Consider the following 18,271-nt stretch of genomic DNA (forward strand, 5'->3'; position numbering starts at 1 on the left):
TGAATCGACCTTCGTCCATCAAGAAGCTCCAGCGTCGATGACGCTTCCGCATCTGTACTTTAATTTTTTTTTATTTGCAACGGCACAACAAGACTTTCGAAGAGAGACGACGTCCATCCTATACCGAAATGAGTCATCTTCGGATGCGCTCTGAGAGCTATACCATCGTGCGGAGCGGTTCGAGGTACGTATGAGATATATAGCCGTTTCATCGCTATAGAGTGGAGAATAGCTCAGTTTACGGCGCAGTGAAAGCGCTGCTTTGTTTACGCAGAGCACTTCACATTCGGCTGAGTTGTCAGAGTGGCATTCTTATACAATAAGCTCACGTAGAGCTCGAATTGTCTTTGCTTTTCTTTGACATGTCAATTGGGTTACTCTGCTTCGTTTTTGTCACGAATGTGGAAAGTCTAATCTAGCGAGATCACAGCCTCGTCTTATTGACTGCGGACGCTGCATGTGTATATGAGACAATAACGTTTTAATCTAGCTTTCCCTTCAAGACATACCGATGTGTCTTCTGTCTGCCAATGGCATCGGCATACTAAATTTTGACAATCTAAACTGTCAACCGTAGCGTCACGTAGTTGGCGTATGACACCGAAAGTAAGTCAGCTTAAACCATAGGTGTCGCTACGTAGTGTAGCCAGGCTGATCTTTGTCAATCGAGTAACTAGACATTTTGTAATTTACTAGCAAAGTCTATAAAGGCATGATTGAGCGCGAACTCCTCGAGTAAAAGCGGTTTGCTCCAGCATCGCGGTCTCTTCGCGCAAGTGCTTCGAAAGATATCATCCACCACACATAATGCACAAATGGCTAGCGGATGACATGATTAATCTGATCACTTATAAATTGAGCAATGTGTGCCAGAATTTACTGTAAAGCGTCGACCTCTATCTGTCGCAATGGTCACAGCAAGCCATGTTGGTAAACTCTTTTGTCAAAAACAGCTCTTTACTGGCCAAGAAATCTGCGATAGCAACGAGATGCGCCATCTTGCCTGAATGTTTACAAAGATCACATGCTTAAATTACCGGAAGTTGCTTTTGAAGCGACAAAAATAAAGCTCATTCTTATGAACTGCCAAAACGTTGCCGGAATCGGCGAGCTAGTTAAAGACAGCGTCCATGCGGCAAGTATATAAGCCGCAGACACATTTCACACTTGCGTATTCTGCTTACCTGCTTATACATAATGGTTCGCCAATTCTCAGCCCTCACCGAGCTATTTTTTTCTCTCGGAGTCTGTCAATAGCATACGCCTCGTACTGTCGTCCAAACATGAGGCCTTCAACCTGGCAGCACTACATACTTAGTTTCAGGTGTAATATTGCAAGCCTAGGGTAAAGCATTGCGATGCAAATGCGCAACCACGCGTTCCGATAAAATGAAAACGAGGATTATTCATAATTGTTGCTTTCCTAAGTTTTTGGCGGCGCAACACATTATGTGTCCAATTTGATTACTGTGCGTATCAATTCATCGACGTGCCACGTCATCATCGTGGAATGCGGCAATTTTAAGTTGGGCGACGCGAAAGCAATTCACCACCACATTGTGCTGACCCGGTTTCGATCTGCCCATGAACGATAACCTTAGCATCGAATTTATATTGTCATTCTCTGCGAGATGTGGTAACGACGACGCTGTGCGCATAGATACATGGTCCGTATGAACCAAAATTGGCTTAGATCGAATCAGATGCACCTTAAACTTGGCTAGAAAACACTTAAATGCAATAGCTCCTTGTCGTGGAGTGAGAAGTACTTTCGCGTGGCTTTAGCTGATGAGACTCGACAGTGCTTATAGTAAAGCCCAATATACGGCAAATGAAGGAACGTCGAGGACAAACTGGAATTGCCGACTCATTTTATAAATGCCGGAGTCGGAAGGCATATCTTAAATTCATTCACAGCCGTAAAGACCGAGTTTTCCGTCGCACCCAAACATCAATTGACATCCATTCTAAAAGAGTGACGAGGAGCCGTACTACGTCGGCATAATTTGCACTATTCTTTTACAAGTAGTTGGCTAGGCTAGTCACTTTCTCAAGTGTGTTTCGACAAAAGTACAAGCCAATCTACAATGACGTTTGCGTCTGCGTGATCTGACAGCGAGTCAGGCTTCCAATGAATCACCCAGAAAGAAAATCTTGGTTGTGCCAAAAATACTTGTCTTTATCGGCGAACAGCTGATTTTTCCTTACATTTACAGTAGAGCACTGCACTTAAGTAATTCAATGTGGCTATCCACGTTCGACTTCCTAGGGCTTGCACGATGATCCGCGAATGTATCGTCAATAAGGGTTAATGCATCGGTATGATGTGGCAAGAACATTTGCGTCACTAATGTATTGAGTGTTGATGGTATGTTAGGCAATTATTGTGGCATAATCGCTCACTCCCAGAACATGCACTTATAACCTCATCGCAGTAATAGAGTTTTACTGCCTATCACTAGCAGTTGATAGCTTCCGTTAGCCCAGTCAAAGTTACTATACGAAGTCAGACGACCCATGCTATTCTACTGCACATCCTTTTTGAGCGTCGGCGTTTGCGCCAAAATAGTGGTCGCTTCCGGCTAAATAAAAGCTTGCGCCATTTGCTGTTTGATGTTTGTCTGTCTAACACAGAAAAATAGCACCAGTTGGGAAGATTTATCTTTCTCACCAAAACCAAACCGTGCTTCAGTCTATGAAGTTACACCATGCCCTATAACCTCTCTTGGAGAGTAACGCAGCAGTTGGTTCTAAGAATAAAGTCAAGTTTATGATGCACTCCTCAGTGCATGGGCAACTCGCACGATAGGTCGCTTCTCGCCACGTCGTCTAATTTTTCAACAAAATGAATGATTCCGCAGAATCTTTGGGAATACTTTTCCCACTCATCATACTCAATGTCTTTAATTAAAAATTCATTCATGACTGACGACAAGCTCAGCTCCCCCTCTGGTTCCTATCTCTTTGTGCCTTCACGATGTCGCAATTTCCCGGACATACCCTCGGAGAGAATACTTTAACTGCCTCTAATGGAGGTAGTGCGGGAAGATTAACAACTTCTAGAACTGCCCCAGTCTGTTGATCGACGTGCGATGAATTTCCCTCGCTACTTATCCGTGATACTCGAAAGCTCAGTACGGTGGTCCTAACTCGGCGGTAGCGTCAAGTCATAACCATCTTACTTTCCTCCAGAGTCTGGGCCTTCTACTCGCGACACACAGACATCCGTAAACTCCACGGATTCTGGTAAAGAAGATTGCAACACTTACTCGCTTCCAGTCTCCACCGGTCCTGGCATGGGAGACAACATCTCACTAGTGTTTTGAGCAGATATTAACTCTGAAGACCGCGATTAACGATTGCTCGTCTTTGTCTAATCTTAAGGCAACCCACTCCCACCTCTGCTGCCTGGTCTCTTCTCAGGGGTCTAAAAATATAGCTGCTATCAACTTTGGACAGTCACATATCTTGAACAGTAGCAATCGCAGCTTCGCGCCCGCGCCAAAAGTGCAAATCGCCTACTGAAGAAGGGTTTATGACCCGCCAAAGCTTTACTAGGAGAGAAGTGCGTGGCAACAAACGCTTCGACATCCAGCCGATCTATGACTCATGGCCTATCAGCCATGATATACCTCAGATGTCAAATCACGGTCCAGAACAAGCCAGAGTTTCAAGCTGTCAAAGCTTTTATCCTTCACTTGAAGGATTATAAAACTATAGACACTTTGACCGGGCACTACGCATTAATACCCGCATTTGAAATCTTTAATGCCTCTGCTTACGGTCTCGCGTTCTCGACAGTCGGGTACCGTACGTGACTGCACGATGCTCCTGATTCAATCGGGACAATCCGCGGCTTAACAATATCCGAGGCGCTGATAGTAACAGTCACAAACTTTGGGCCGCGAGCCCAGCATTCTCAGAGAAATTTGCTCCATTTTTGGGTGTTCCTATTGATCGTGACCCCCACGAGCTATAAAAACACCCGTTGTTTTAGTATGCCAGACCGACCCTACTGCAACGCGATGTTTACCCTTACGAGATTTGTCGGGCCGCCTTGCGGGGTAACACTGTAAAGGGGTTACACGTACCCAAAGTGTGACGGAATTACACGTACACCTGTATGAAAGGATGGGTCACACAAGATGGTGTAATCACGCAATGGTGTGGCTACACCGTAACAAAAAGCCACTATGCGGCAGGACGTCAGAAGTTATCCATATTTATTAGGTTTTACTTTATAATCAGGAAAATTATAGGTTTTAGATACAGGCGGCTCTTCCCTAAATGAAACAATTAAATACAGTTTCAATTTGAACAGAAGAGTGTCTTTACCTTGGGTTAAGGTTTTGAGTATTCTTGGAGGTAGCGGCTTGCGATCCGCTACACTCGTACTCGCTCTTGTATTGAACGTAAGGTCAATGACCTTAGCTTCCTTAAAGCAAAGAGCTACAGCATCTACGCTGCAAACACGACCCTTCCAGCCAATAGCGAAGGGAACACTCAAGGTGCAAATCTTTTGTACTTCCATAAATATACCATCTGTGAGCTGCTTATCAGCTATGTAGAGCTTTCATCCTCCTCAGTATGGCTAAGGTCAATGCACCGGGCGCGCTTCGAGATACTTTGCTTCCAGTACTAAGTCAAATATTCGTGCCATCAAAATTTTGCCGCCCAACAAATTAGACATTCTCAGAAGAGGACGGATGACGCGAAAAATCTCGATCCCAGCCGCAACCGTTCGGCGATCTTGTATGAAGATGGCCACCTTACAGCGTCTGGGAGATTCAGACGCCATTGTGGCAAGGACAAATTTTGAAGACTAGGTATAGTTTGCTGGTTCTCATTTGAAGCACCCGACACACCTGTTTGGGCGGTACGAACACCAACAACATCCGTCGCTCACCTCTTTACTGATATCAAGCGTCAAGATCTTAGGGGGATGTACGGTGACAGTTTCTCTCTCTTGACAATGAAAGTTGTTTTGGCTATGGAATGAGCAATGTTCTAAATGAAGCGGCAGCTTGAAAATGAGCTATTTCTTGCGGCACCTCGGTAAAAGACACGTATATAGCAAGGACCTCTCTGTGGACAGCACCTGTTTGTTCGCATTCCCGGGTTAGTGTATGTCGAAACAATCTTCAAGCGCTTTCAAAAAGCTGATTAGCGCTATCAAGCGAGCAATTGCCACCTCCGGCCTTGTGGCTTGGTCGTATCGGAGTCAATGATCCTTGTTAAGCTAACCTTGATGTCCTGGGAGAGCTTCCAGAACATCTCATGTCCCTTACACACAAAGGATACAGTCCTTACGCGATTCGGTCGTGAAAGAAGCTATGACTGTTCGAGTTCGCATTAATATAATTTGTACGCTCTTTATAAGACGTACCCGGGAGGCTTAATTGTAACAGGTAGTTTAGCTAGCTGTGCCATACCGAGAGTCCATATGTTTATGATTGATTCTAATACTAAAATGTTCTCGTGATAAAACTGATTATATTTTCTGACGCGCGGATAGCAGCCCACAAGAACCCGCAGATTCCTCCTTTCTAGAGTTCCATCGTCGTCACCAGCCCGACTCTTTGTGCTTATATATGCTCTCGATTACAACAAAGTGCAATGTCAGCACAATTGTTTTGAATGTATCTAACACATTTATATCTAGTGCAAAGGTATAGATTCAAAAAAATATAGTACTCATTTTAGCTGGGAAAGATCATCTTTGTCCATTCACCCAAAGGGCTAGACCCCTTCACTCGAGCTACATTACGATGGCTGCTCTAAGCGCTCCCAGTGATGTCGACGGAATTGATTTCTCACCGACAATTTCTCATTACTGATGAGCGCCTTCAATAAAGAATACCGTCTCTGGACCTTAAGCCGCGAGTACACTGTTCCCTTCTGAGCAAGCGATGTAGAGATAAGATTATTTTTGCTGGTCTGGCTGTCCCGAAGAAAGAATTTAGAGAATTTCCTCACAGAGAATGCGGTCTTTACAAGACTCGGTCTCGGAAGTGACTACAATGCTACCGAGTGTAACGATGTTGCCGTACACTCTGCACATAGAAAGCTGTGATTGTAGTGGTCTTCATCAGTAAACGAACAAAGCTCAGTTTTTACACTTTATCCAGTAGCAGAACCGAGCCAATAGTACTCAGTTTTTCTTCGAATCAAGATTGTTATACATTTAATATTAATTAGCATTGTAATGATGTATTCAGTCTTGAAAGTTTTTGTTACGGAACCAAATACTTTTATGTGTGATTTGACTTTCGCTCGATTTCACAAGTAAGTGTTAAGTGTACATATATACACTAAAGTATGCCGTGACACCAAAGAGCATTCATTACCTTGAAGTCTCACCAGCTTAGATCGTCAAAGAAGATAATTAAAAAAAATTGCAGATTCGTTGTCTCGAACAGTGTAATCCGCGCCAGCAGCGGCCAAAAAGTCTATTGTTCTACTTGGTATGTTATTGCTACGCTTTTTGTCCATTACTTTTTGTCAAGTAACCGATAGTATGTATTTCATCAAAATATTTAGTTGGATGGTCCACCACATTGTCGGCGTGAACATTTACAAACTTCTAATCAATCTTGGTCATGAATCAACATTTTTTTGCTTTCAAAGATATATTGGCAATTACTAGAATCAGTTTCGCTTTCAGCGATCATTGATTACTAATTTATCAATCAATCTCCATGGAAGCCGCTGTGTGCCGCCCGCTCTGAAAGAATTTCGGCATTAGGGAGAAACGCTAAACTTGTCAGATACTTACGGTGCTTATACCAACCAGATCTTCGTTTCAAAATGACACTATCTTGTGTATATTAAAGAGCTTCGGTAATCGATTACCGTAAATCAAAAGAGTTTCGTCATCATAATGATACAATTAAGTGATTTAGATTCGGGCATCGTTTATTCCTTAGTATCAGTCATTTCTGAGGCTAATTACTAAAAGATGGCAGCAGCAACGGCCACTAGCACAAATCCGGCAGAGATTGTAGCAACGCTGGCTTTGCTGTTGTCAAGAGTTAAGTCAGGATCTAAGGAAGTTGAGTTTTCGTCCCTTGAGATAGACGGCGCAGCTTGCGAATTGCTGGAGTCTTCGGAAGCCACCAGGTCTGTCGATGGAGTCGTGGTCTGGTCAATCGAGGGCGTAGTCGAAGAAACGGTCTTATCATCTGACGGCGTCGAAGGAGACAATGTCGTATCATCCGACGGCGTTGTGGAAGTCACAGTCACATCATCTGACGGCGTCGTCGGAGTTACAGTCGTATTATCCGAGGGCGTCGCTGAGATCACGGTTGTGTTGTCCGACTGAGCTACAATAGGATCAAAATCAGTCGAAGAAATGGAAGAGACTTCAGCTGGCTCAAACGTATCCGACACATTCGCGAAAGTCAGAGTTGGAGGGGATTCGGGAATGTTATTAGTGGCTGAGTCAGTCGTTGATTGAGTGTTTGCTTCTGAAGATGCAACGTCTTTGCAAATGTTGTTCAGCGGAGTAAGCAGATCGGCGTACAGGGCGAACTGGCCCAAAGTACATTCTGATGGAGCGAGAGTCTGTATTTGTGAAATTACCGATTGACATGCCTCGTTGGAACACATAATGGCCATTTGCTTCTCCGTTGGAGATGCCAATGAAGTTACTGCATAGCCTGACGCTGTGCTGCACGTCGTCGTATCCTTTGAAGTCAGAAGCGTTGAGAGCGATGTCACGTCGCACGGATCAGCATCAGTCACGGCAATGAGTGTAGCAGCAGAGAGAATTGTGGAGAGCTTCATGATTGTAGAATGTGGAGGAATTCTTATAATAATGCGCCAGCTTGATTGCAAAATGGAATATTGGAAAATGACGTCCGATGTGGAGGACTTCACGGATCACTAGTCATTCAGATCATGCATTGACATCTGGTGAACAGAGCGTGTGCGATTACAAGCTGCTCGAAAAACATTCGGATTCGAAACTTAAAAAATCCAAATACTACACAGTATTGTGAGATACATGTATACTCAGCAATGTGAAAGAAAGAGCACTGTGCAAATATCTTTAACGGGAGGAGTGTAGTTCTTTTAGCCACATGCGCTACGTTCATATGCAACAGCTCTTATGCAAATTACGCTATGTAGTAAATGGCATAGCACGAGATATTGCGGGATAGCCGAAATACACTTCACCTCATTCCTGAATTTAATTGCCATCAACTCATTTTTAGAAAAAATGTACTTAATCGGACTGCGCCATCATCTGTCGATATTCAAAAAACTTCTTCAAGGTAATGAAGATAAATGTGGCACACACTGAGAAGAAAATTGGTAAAACTCTACAATCTATGCAAAAAGCTTCGAGTGCAACAGCCACAGAAAGTCATTGCGGAAAGCGTGTTCCAGACCTGATCTGGTGAACAGCTGTAAAAAAATCGTCTTATCGAGCAAAGTTGATTGTTTTCTATGAGACTCGAGGAATAAATACACTCGGTGTGCTGCCGCACACGCCGAATCATGCGTGGTCAAGCAAAGTGCAGCGAGCGTGTGCTTTTAAGTTTTTGTCATAAGAGCTCTTTTGCAAACTGTCGAGATTCGCGTAGGTCAATCGAATGAGATTCGGAAGATTTAAGTAATTGTTATTCCGTGCATTATGTTCAAACCGTCCGCGACACAGCGAAATTAAGCTTAGCAACAACTTTGAGACCTTTTCGTCAGTTTCAACATGTCCTTCAACGTCATTCGCGTCAAACACATCCAGCACACTTTCCGTGAACAGACTAGTAGCCAGAATCTAATCTTCGTATAAGATGAGTTGCCAATCTGAAGAGCAAGAATGCCTGTAGAAAATAAATGAGATATGCAATCACCACCTTCAACAAAGACAGCCGTCTTTCTGTTTGCTCAGAAGGAAGATGGGATGTTCATGCCATTCTTTCTGTTCACAGAGAGAAATTTAGAAATTCAAATCGATATATTAATGGGGCCACCGTTTTACACCAGATATAACGCCCAGGGTTTAGGAAAATCATAATTCACAACCTCATGTCGTTTGTCGTAATCGCTGAAGAAATGAGCAAATGTGCGTAAGATTTTGGGTATTGTTGCACAGGATTTTGCCAAAGTTCGGTATACCCCGAATAATGAGCGCCAAATTCTGCTGGTCTCTTAACAAAACCTAGCAGGTTGTGTGATAGAAAAGCGAAATCCTGATCGCAACAGCTGACGTTTTGTTTCCCCGCTTGCTACCCACACAACCTACAGTATGGTACCAAGTGTTATAGATTTTACCTCATACGACCAGAACAAAGCGCAAGTGTGATCCAACAAGGCGATTATTGCAATACCCATGAGCCAAATCGATGTATATCTGGCAGTGTTATTGCCTTCAGTGCTTTTCGCAATCGAATTTGTGGTCTACCAAAGCATGATAAACGGAAAACTATACAGTATCTTCAGGGTTTAAGTATCAGCTTTGCGACTAGGATGGGGGGAGCAGCATCTGGAAATTTCCAGCACGATTACAAATGCAGTACCAAATTTTCCACCGAATGTAACTATACATATCTGATCCGATTGCGATAGAAGATGACACAACGACTTGCAGAAGCGACAATTGATTTTATACATTTCTCGGTCTGCATGTTATTCTACTGAAGGCCTCTCAACGATGATATTCTGTAGCTAGAGTCAAGTTTTCAAAAAGTGAATAAAATGCGCTTCTGTGTGACTCTTGTGAAGTGTTCGCAGATTCCTGTCTAAAACCCCAATCCTTGACCTTCCAGACGCTGTCATGCTGGCCGAGTCGCATTCTTTTAGAAAAGCATCACCTTTAGTATGGTCTGAAAGCGATACAAGTCCATGCAGGGTTGAAGCGGGTTCTCTCTGTGTGCTGTCAGTTTTGTGCCTATTCGGGAAGGAGGGATAATATTGCGAGCAGCGAAAGCGCCAACAACCATCCAAAATATGTAAGAGGGCAAGCATCTATCGTGCTTAATTCTTAGAGCTATAATATTGTACAGCTCACATTATATTTATAAGTAATAGAAATGGGCATTTATTAAGCTTACAGAGTTCTAAAATGGAGGGTCCAAGAGAATGGCAATTTTGATATGAGATCCATATCTATTTAGTATTTGAATTTTTGTATTCTTTAAATAGCAATGCAAACTAGCAGCATTAGTTACTAAAGAGGGCATCTTTATCTGGACGAAGATATCCAACCGCTGTGCGTTTGTGAACGCGGATTCGAAGAGTCAAGTCTTCCTCCGTGCAAAGTGCACGGAAACCATGTAATCAATACCAAATCGCCTGTCCCAGGACAGATACACCAGCTTAACGTACTTTTGTCTATTTTGAGTCCCGATGGGATCAATATTTGATCGCCTAAGGTCGAGCCGCCAACCCGCTTTGAGAATGCGCGGTTAAGGCAGCCCCAACCCGGACACCGATGGAGGAACAAATGGTTCTTACCGTCAGACCGATAGTGTTCCAACCTTCGGGAGTCGGGATATTTCTCTACTTGTCTCTTAGAGATGAGACGAGAAGAGAAGACAAGAGAAGAGGAGGCCTCTCCTTTCGGATGAGTAAAGTTGAGGTACCTTGAAGCTAGAAATACTCCAAACGGAGCAACAGTGTGACACGCACGCGAGATCGCGCGAGGACAGGCACTCACGTCAATACCTTGGTTGCAGCGGAGCTGCCGTAGCTCTATCGCTTAGAGGAAGCTTGGTTAAGGTCAGTGACTTTCGTTCTATACTTAGAACCAGTACGAGTGTAGCGGATCGCAATCCACTTATTCCAAGAGGAATTACAAACTTAATTCAAGGCTAACAAACTCTTCCGTTTAAAACGTAAACTGTATTTCTCGATTTTATTTGCGGCAAAGCCGCCTATATCAAAATCTATTGGGTTCTCTATCTATATGGTAAAACTGAAATAAATGTATAACTACTTGCAGTCCAGCCACGTACTGACTTCTTGAATAAGTGTAGCTACACCATTGTGTGGTCATATCACCTTGTGTAACCCAATCCATTATGTGATCCACACCCTTCAAATCACAGCACGAGAACCCACGTATACACTCTCCCTCATCAAGATTGTGAACACCTACACCTCACACCCAACTGTCGCCTCAAACGAGGCTCGCGTGTCTAAAATAATACAACATCGCCGGGACCTTCTTTGCGAACTCTCTGCTCAATGAGTCCTGTGCCAAGGACACGGAAGACACCCAGCCTCGCTGGTTACGAGAACATCCGCGAGCAGAGCTCTTCTTCGTGGGCAACTTCGGACAGCATGTCTGCGGCTTCAAGGGAAGCGCAGCCCAAATTCTCGATAACCGAGTACCGCGCAGCGCATTGTCTGCGACGGGGTCGCACGACCAAGAAATCAGACGCGAAGTCTACTCCCAACCGCACACCTCGCCACGGGCGATGGATTCCCTCGTCGAGGATTCGAAGAAAGTCGACTACGAGTCGGATACTCCTTTCCCAGGATGTAAAAAAAGAGGAGGGCGAGGTTCACCAGTGGCGTGACTTGAGCCCTGCACGAACCTTGCGGACACCGTGTCTGTTTCCCGACCTCTCGACCTCCGCGGGGAATAATATCATTATCAATCGCCTCAACGAGACACAGAAGCAGCGGCTGGAGGCTGCCCGTAAGGCTACTATGCGCGCGCATCCACGGTCGACACTAGACCCTCCAGTGGATTACGGCTTTCGCTCGCCAGATCCCGCAACAAAAGCGAAGGACGCAATCACTCAATCCTTAAGCGTATACTTTTCCACCGGTCACTACACAAGCTGAGCTTGACCAACGAAAAGCTCTCCGAGCTCGCTTCTTGGTACCACAAGAAATCATAATGGATAGGCACCGCGCTCGACTTTGCGCTGAAAAAGGAAGCGCCCAGTACCCACAATATAGACGATCTTGTTGTGCTTGCCCCTGGTGAAACCGTCGCAGATAATGAAAAGATATCTGAGCGATGGGTGCAGCGGCAACGGAGACTTTCATCGCTGTCCAGCTTACAGCGAAGCCACAAGGAGATGTACGTGCGCGTGGAACGCCATCTTCGGTTTTAATATGCCAAACTCAAGGCACATCGCCGACTTCCTTCGTATTGTCGCCCTGTGACATATGGGTTTGTTTATCACACTCCCGCGAGTTCTGTGGTCCCTCACACAGATGAGTCTGCGAACACAGCGGCTTAGAGCCGTAACTTAAGCTCAGCTCATGACCTTTCGACTTTTCTGGCTATTGCCGAGACATGCAGGACGTAAGACGACGCAAACGTCATGATCCCATTGATCATAAGCGTCCACGACGTTTGGGCAGTCTTGCCGAAGTGGCACCTCGAGCTCCCACGAGTTCTTAAGGCCGGGGTACCCCCGCCACTTCACAAGATACTGGCTTTGACCCCGTCGACGACGTCGACCCGCAAGGCGCTTTACGTACACCGCTCTCGTTGAGAAAAGGCGGCGATGAACTGGTCGATCGCCGTCCAGTGACTCGCGATGCTCTTCGAGCTCTTGAACACAAGGTCCATCGCAATCGGTACTTTGCTGAGCACCATGCTGGGGTCGCGTACCGCTGTGCGTAGGACCCAAATTTCGAAGCGCTTCGTGCATCGACTGCCTTACGTTGAGGATTAGTGTGCTCTGTCGAAGAGGCTCCTATCTGTCGAGCAGACGAATTCGACACTTCGTGCGACGGTGGAGCGCCTGGCGCCGTTGGAAATGGGAATGATTGCACTCCGTGCTCAAAGGCAGTTGCGGTTCAGCTCCGGCTTGAACAAGCTCACATCAACTACCCGGTGGGTGCGCCTTCGATTCGGAAGTTTCAGTGTATACGCAAGGCCTCGCTTGGCCACGATCTTAAAGGCCCGATATATCGTGGACGAAGTTTCGTCATAAATACAGCAGAAAATGTATGTGTGGAAATATTTTAAAAAGCGGGTCGCTGACCTCAGAGTTTTAAACACTTCTTCTGCATCTTCTGTCTGCATGTCCTGGCTTTCAGCCATCGCATTGCGAACGTGTCATAAGACACTTAGTCTGGTAGTCAGGAAGCCTTTGACTTCTTTTCGAACAGTGAGAGGGCTGATAAACAGCTAGCCGGTCAGCTATTCCTTCCCCACCAAGCGCTGAGCCATGGGATGGCGGCGTCAGCGGAACGCGGGGATGAACGAGTCCGTTCATAAGCGCCTTAACTTCTCAGCGCAGACGCTGAGAAGAATGTTAATAAAGACGCGATTCAAGCGCATAGTCTGATCATTGGTCTGCATATTTAACAGGGAGCCCAGTACCTCATGGATCGTCGACCAAAAATTCCCAGTAAAGCATAGGTCTCTGTCAGAGACAATTGACTCAGGGAGTCCATGTTGTCGAAAGACACGATCCACAAACAGCGTCGCTGACCGCCACAGTCGATAACGTCCGGCACCGCCGCAAGATGAGTCATCTTGCTCAATCGGTCGACAAAGACCACCATTCCCGTGTTGCCCGCCGAGTCCATCGGCAGGCCAAACACAAAGTCCATACGTATGGACTCACCCGGAGGGTACCAGTTTTTTTGGCCAGCGGCGCCGCCGTAGTTGGAGAGGGTGTCACCCTCTGGCACGTCTCACACTTGCGTACATACAAACTCGTTCACTTGTACAGACTGAACCACTAATAGTGGCAACTCACCGAAGTGTACGTCTAACACGACCGAGATGACCACTTAGTGGGGTGTCGTGGGCCTCATAGAAAATATATATCATGAGTTACCACAATTCGTGGCGTATCCGTTAAATTGGTGCTATAATACAGCAACCCGTTACTCAAAGAATATCGGTGTAATCGTGCGCGCAAAAGCCCCGAAAATTTCTTGTTCGAGATTTTAAACTCCTTGCTCCCGAGAGCCTGTAGCTCATAACCTGGTCTGCGTGACCACGCATCAGCCAAAGCATTTCGCTTCCTGGCTTATACTCCACCTCGAAGTTATAATCTGCAAAGAATGAGAGCCATCTGGCCATCCTCTGCAAAATGTGTGGCGACTGAGTCTCAGTGCGCAGTGATGCATGATCTGTGCCGATCACAAACGCCTTGGAGCTGAGCAGCTGCACCCTGAATTTGACAAGTGTATACTTCATCGCAAGTATTTCCTTGTCAAGATCGAATAATTCTTCTCTCCAGCCTCCAGCTGGCGAGATTCGAGTGGACCACCCGATCACACTCCTCAGCGTCTGCTTGCAGCAGTGCACAGCCGATGGCAAAGACCGAAGCGTCAGATACGACACTGATAGGACGATCGGGGTCTGGCAACTTCAGATAAGTGCATGGAGGAGGCTGTCTTTGACCCCGTCGAAAGCCTTCTGATTCTCGGTGTCCCAACACCATTCCGTATCTGTCTTGATGAGATTCGACAATGGGCGCCATCTGCATGATTCTCGCTGTACTTGTGCAAGCAGTTGGCGAGGCCAGGTCGCTTGCGCTAGTCTTTTTCGTTCTTTGGAGCCCTGCGCATGCACTCGAGCACCGCTCTCAAACGGACGATGTGGTTTTTCTGATCTGTCCTCTTGTGCCCCGCACGATTGTGAACGAAGATGTCGTCGAAGTATGTTTGTGCAAACGCCCTGTGGGGCCCAAACAACTGCATCACAAGACGATTAAATGTTGCTGAGCACTTGGGGTGTTACCAGCCACTCCCAGAGCATCCCGCTCGGAGTGCACACCGCTGTCAGCGGAATAGTACTCGCTCTCATGAGCAATTGGTAATATCCATCGACCGAGTCGAGTGCGCTATACTTTGTACATCCAACCATGTTGTTCTGGGGAGTTCTTCCAAGGACTCGACTTATTAGTCGGAATAGCGGCAACGTTTAGCTTATTGTAAGCGTGAACGAAACGCCATTTTCCGTTCGGTTTTCGGAAACAAAACTTGGGAATTAAATGAAGACTTGCTCTCACGCACCATTCCTGCGTCTTGCTTCGCATGGAAGAAGGCGTCATGATGTCATACTGCCCCTTGGGCAGGGACCATTCGCGTGTTACGCAGTATTTGGCTCCCGGAACCAGGTCGATTTCATGACGCACAGAGGTAGAAGCAACGACTGGTCGTTGGAGACGACGTCTTAAGTTTTCTTTTCCAAATGATAGTACGGAGCCGAGGAATCCTTTAGGATCGATGGCCCACTTTGCGCGTTTAGCACCCTCTTGGTGTTCTCCAAGACAGTTATATCCAGAAGAGGCGACAAGTGAATCTCCTCGTTCTGTCATATAATGACTTCCTCGGCTAAAAACTTGCCTTCGAGGCACCGCCAAACTCTTCAAAGGAGATCTCACCCAGCTCAAGAAGAGCACCCATCGCGAGAATAGCCTCGAGGATGACGTCGCCGTCTTTCTCTCCCGGCATACGGTTGATAAGGGTGTATAGATGCGCGCTATCGTCTACGATAGTCACACCCTGGGTCAAGATCAGTGGGAACACGCACACAGCACCGTCCAGTGTTCTCACTCCTTGCTCCATCAGAGCCTTGATGTTATTAAAAACATCCGACGAAGAGCTGCTATTTCTGCAGTAGATTGCGTGCCACTCCACGCGCATCACAAGGACCTCGCCCTTGATGCCTCGGACTTCGTCCGACTATGTCGCTCTGGGCATTCGGCATCTGCTTCGAAACGTGAGCAGTGCTCAGGGGATTACGTGCCACACCACGCGCATCACTAGGGCCTTGCCCAAGACACCTCGGACCTCATCCGACCATGCCACTCCTGGGATGCAGCGACTGCTCCGATATTTGAGCAGTGCTCAGTGGGTTACGTGCCACTCCACGTTTAGCCCGCGAGCCATGCTCGGGACACCTGCCCGATACACTTTCGGTGTTCACAAACCCGGGTACTCCGATCTTCAGGAAGCTGGCCGTCTTGGCCCAGTGCCAACGTCAATAGCGTTTTTGTCTTCTAACATAGGTGGGTTCATGACTCACCAAAGCCCCACCAGGAGACATATACGTATCGCCAAAGGCCTTCGACCTCCAATCAATCCATGGCTCATGGTGTCTAATCATGACATTCCAAGGATGAGGTCATACCTTGAATCCAAGTCTAATACTAAACAGCGTTCCACGCTATCAAAGCCAACAAACTTGACACCGAGGCTCACAGGGATCTTCGGCACCGTGACACATGTCCCCATCGCTAAGCAAATGGGGATGATGTCACCTAACCCGCTATCAGGGCCTTAGTATCCAGCTGACTTTCTTCCATCGTGGGGCGTCGAGCATACACTCCGGAGTCGATCAGGTTCCATGACTTCTCAAAGAACTTCACGGTCGCTTTCACGACTAGCAAGCCCAGCTTGCATACACGTTCCGTGTTCAAGAGCACGGAGCTCTTAGGGGCTGGGCCCTGCTGACAACTATCTCCTTATCGCTCAATAAACTCTGTTCTCTCCCAGCAGGCCACCCCGTGCCTACAGGGTGTTGTCTTCTCCCCGCGGCAGACAAGAAGACTTGTACGAAGCGGGATGTCGGTTCGATGGAACTCGACCCGCCTTGCGCAGGGGACAACCAATCCAAAGGTGACGAATATCTCTACAGACAAAACACAGTCGGGTATTCGAACGCTGCTCGGCAGCTCGTTGCTCTGCCATCTTGTCCTCAGCATAGCTGAGACCCATCGGCTCAGGCCCGCTCGACGAGCAGTTAGAGTGTTCATTCCAACCAAGTAGTGCCGACTTAAAGTTGAATTCGCACTCATTGCCACTTTCACTGCTTATTTAAGAGAAGACGGGTGCACACGGAATATTTCTATTCTGGCCACGCCAGGGCAGAGGGCCTCGATAAAGCTGGACTGTGACCGCCTCGGCGGCAGCCACACCGGCAATGAGAGTACGCAAATGTTAAACAGCTCAACCAATATTTTCTTTCCTTGTTGTGTTGGGCGGCAAGGAAACGCGACTACACGCGATGTGCGGTGATGACACTCGTAAAGCCGCAGCTTCAGCTCCGTCCATGAGGGAAACGCCGCTCCGACCGAAGTGCCGCACGTCAGTGCCCATTCTCGGGCTCGACCCCCCGAGCTTAAAGATAGCTAGCCCCACGCGCTGTTGTTTGTTCTAAAGCACGGCGGACGCCATGAGAATCTCAACCTCTCTCACCCAAAGCTGAAGATTTTTTCCATCCTTGCCCTCGAAGGTCTTAGCACTCACCACGAGCGGCTTGGGTCGGGGGAGTCATCCGTCGTCGACAGTGGCGTCATGGACGCAGTCGACGCCGACATCTTCTGCTGTGGGTACTCTAACAGAGCTTTGATTAGCTTGTAGGCGCTTGTAGGCGCGCGTTGACCATTTCAGATCCTTGCGAAGCGACGTGTTGCACGCCCTCAGGGCCAAGCAGAGATATCAGCATTCTAAGCCCGTTTTGCATGCTCTGGGAAAAATAAGAGAGCTGCTTCATCCTCACAGAGGGTCAGTCGTAACGACTTAGATGTAGATTGAATACGAAGGCTATCAAGTGCAGCGGAGCTGCCGTAGCTCTTTTGCGTAGAGGAAGCTTGGTTCATGTCGGTGACCTTCGTTCTATATTAGAACCAGTACGAGCGTAGCATATCGCCAAAATCTCTCCACGACTGCTTGTTGCGGGTAATAATAAAAACCTCTGGCTTGACGGTAAGTTACAGTCGTGTGTTGTCGTCTCTTTTGTCAGGAACGGTGGAGAACCGATGCAACTGGGTGTCACAGTCCTCCGTGTCGGGGCCGTGGAGCTGAAGGTCAGAAGTCAGTCGCGACTAAAAGGATACACATGGCCCTACAGGTTCTATTTATTCTTTGTCGAAACAATATCGTAATGACGAGAGATCCCGACGCGTGATACTGTACATTTTCTGAGTCCCCGACCTGGTTGGTGGGAGTATTATCAATTGCGGATGAGAGATTGCTATATCTTTCTCGCTGCGACGAGTACTTGCAATTGAAACCAGATTTGGAAATTACATCGAACGCTTGTAAGAGGCACTCGATTATATGCCTCCAAATGCATTATTTGCGATGTTTGGTTGGTTGTGTCTTATGACGTCGACAGTTTTCTTTTATAGATTGCTTTGTTGGGATGCAGAGCCTGCGGGTAGATTTCACATAGATATGAAAAAGCCCCGTAGCTTGGCCAGCACCTCAGTCCCAAAGAGCAAGACGAAATGGTTTGGCCGGGCGAAGTGCTTGCACAAGTAAAGTGCAGCTATGTCGACATTTCGCAATTCCGACGAATCTCTTGAAAAAAGGTATATTGTGTTGGGGGGGGGGG

At 46.9% G+C, this 18,271-nt stretch overlaps 2 protein-coding genes across 2 annotated transcripts; both read right to left on the minus strand.

Annotated features, from left to right (window-relative positions):
* Nucleotides 1-4,503: 4,503 nt before the first annotated feature.
* On the minus strand, nt 4,504-4,798 carry PHALS_05439 (uncharacterized protein; the record flags this gene model as incomplete). The annotated part of the gene is made up of 2 exons (XM_024723010.1): nt 4,504-4,542; nt 4,607-4,798. The coding sequence occupies 2 exons, from the start codon at nt 4,796-4,798 to the stop codon at nt 4,504-4,506; spliced, it is 231 nt and encodes a 76-aa protein (XP_024574030.1).
* Nucleotides 4,799-6,951: 2,153 nt separating this feature from the next.
* Nucleotides 6,952-7,785, minus strand: PHALS_05440 (elicitin-like protein; the record flags this gene model as incomplete). Its single annotated transcript, XM_024723011.1, has 1 exon — nt 6,952-7,785. The coding sequence occupies one exon, from the start codon at nt 7,783-7,785 to the stop codon at nt 6,952-6,954; it is 834 nt and encodes a 277-aa protein (XP_024574031.1).
* Between the last annotated feature and the right edge of the window lie 10,486 nt (nt 7,786-18,271).

Source organism: Plasmopara halstedii (assembly GCF_900000015.1).
Source record: "Plasmopara halstedii genome assembly, contig: Scaffold_289, whole genome shotgun sequence".
In the NCBI taxonomy this organism is placed as follows: domain Eukaryota; phylum Oomycota; class Peronosporomycetes; order Peronosporales; family Peronosporaceae; genus Plasmopara; species Plasmopara halstedii.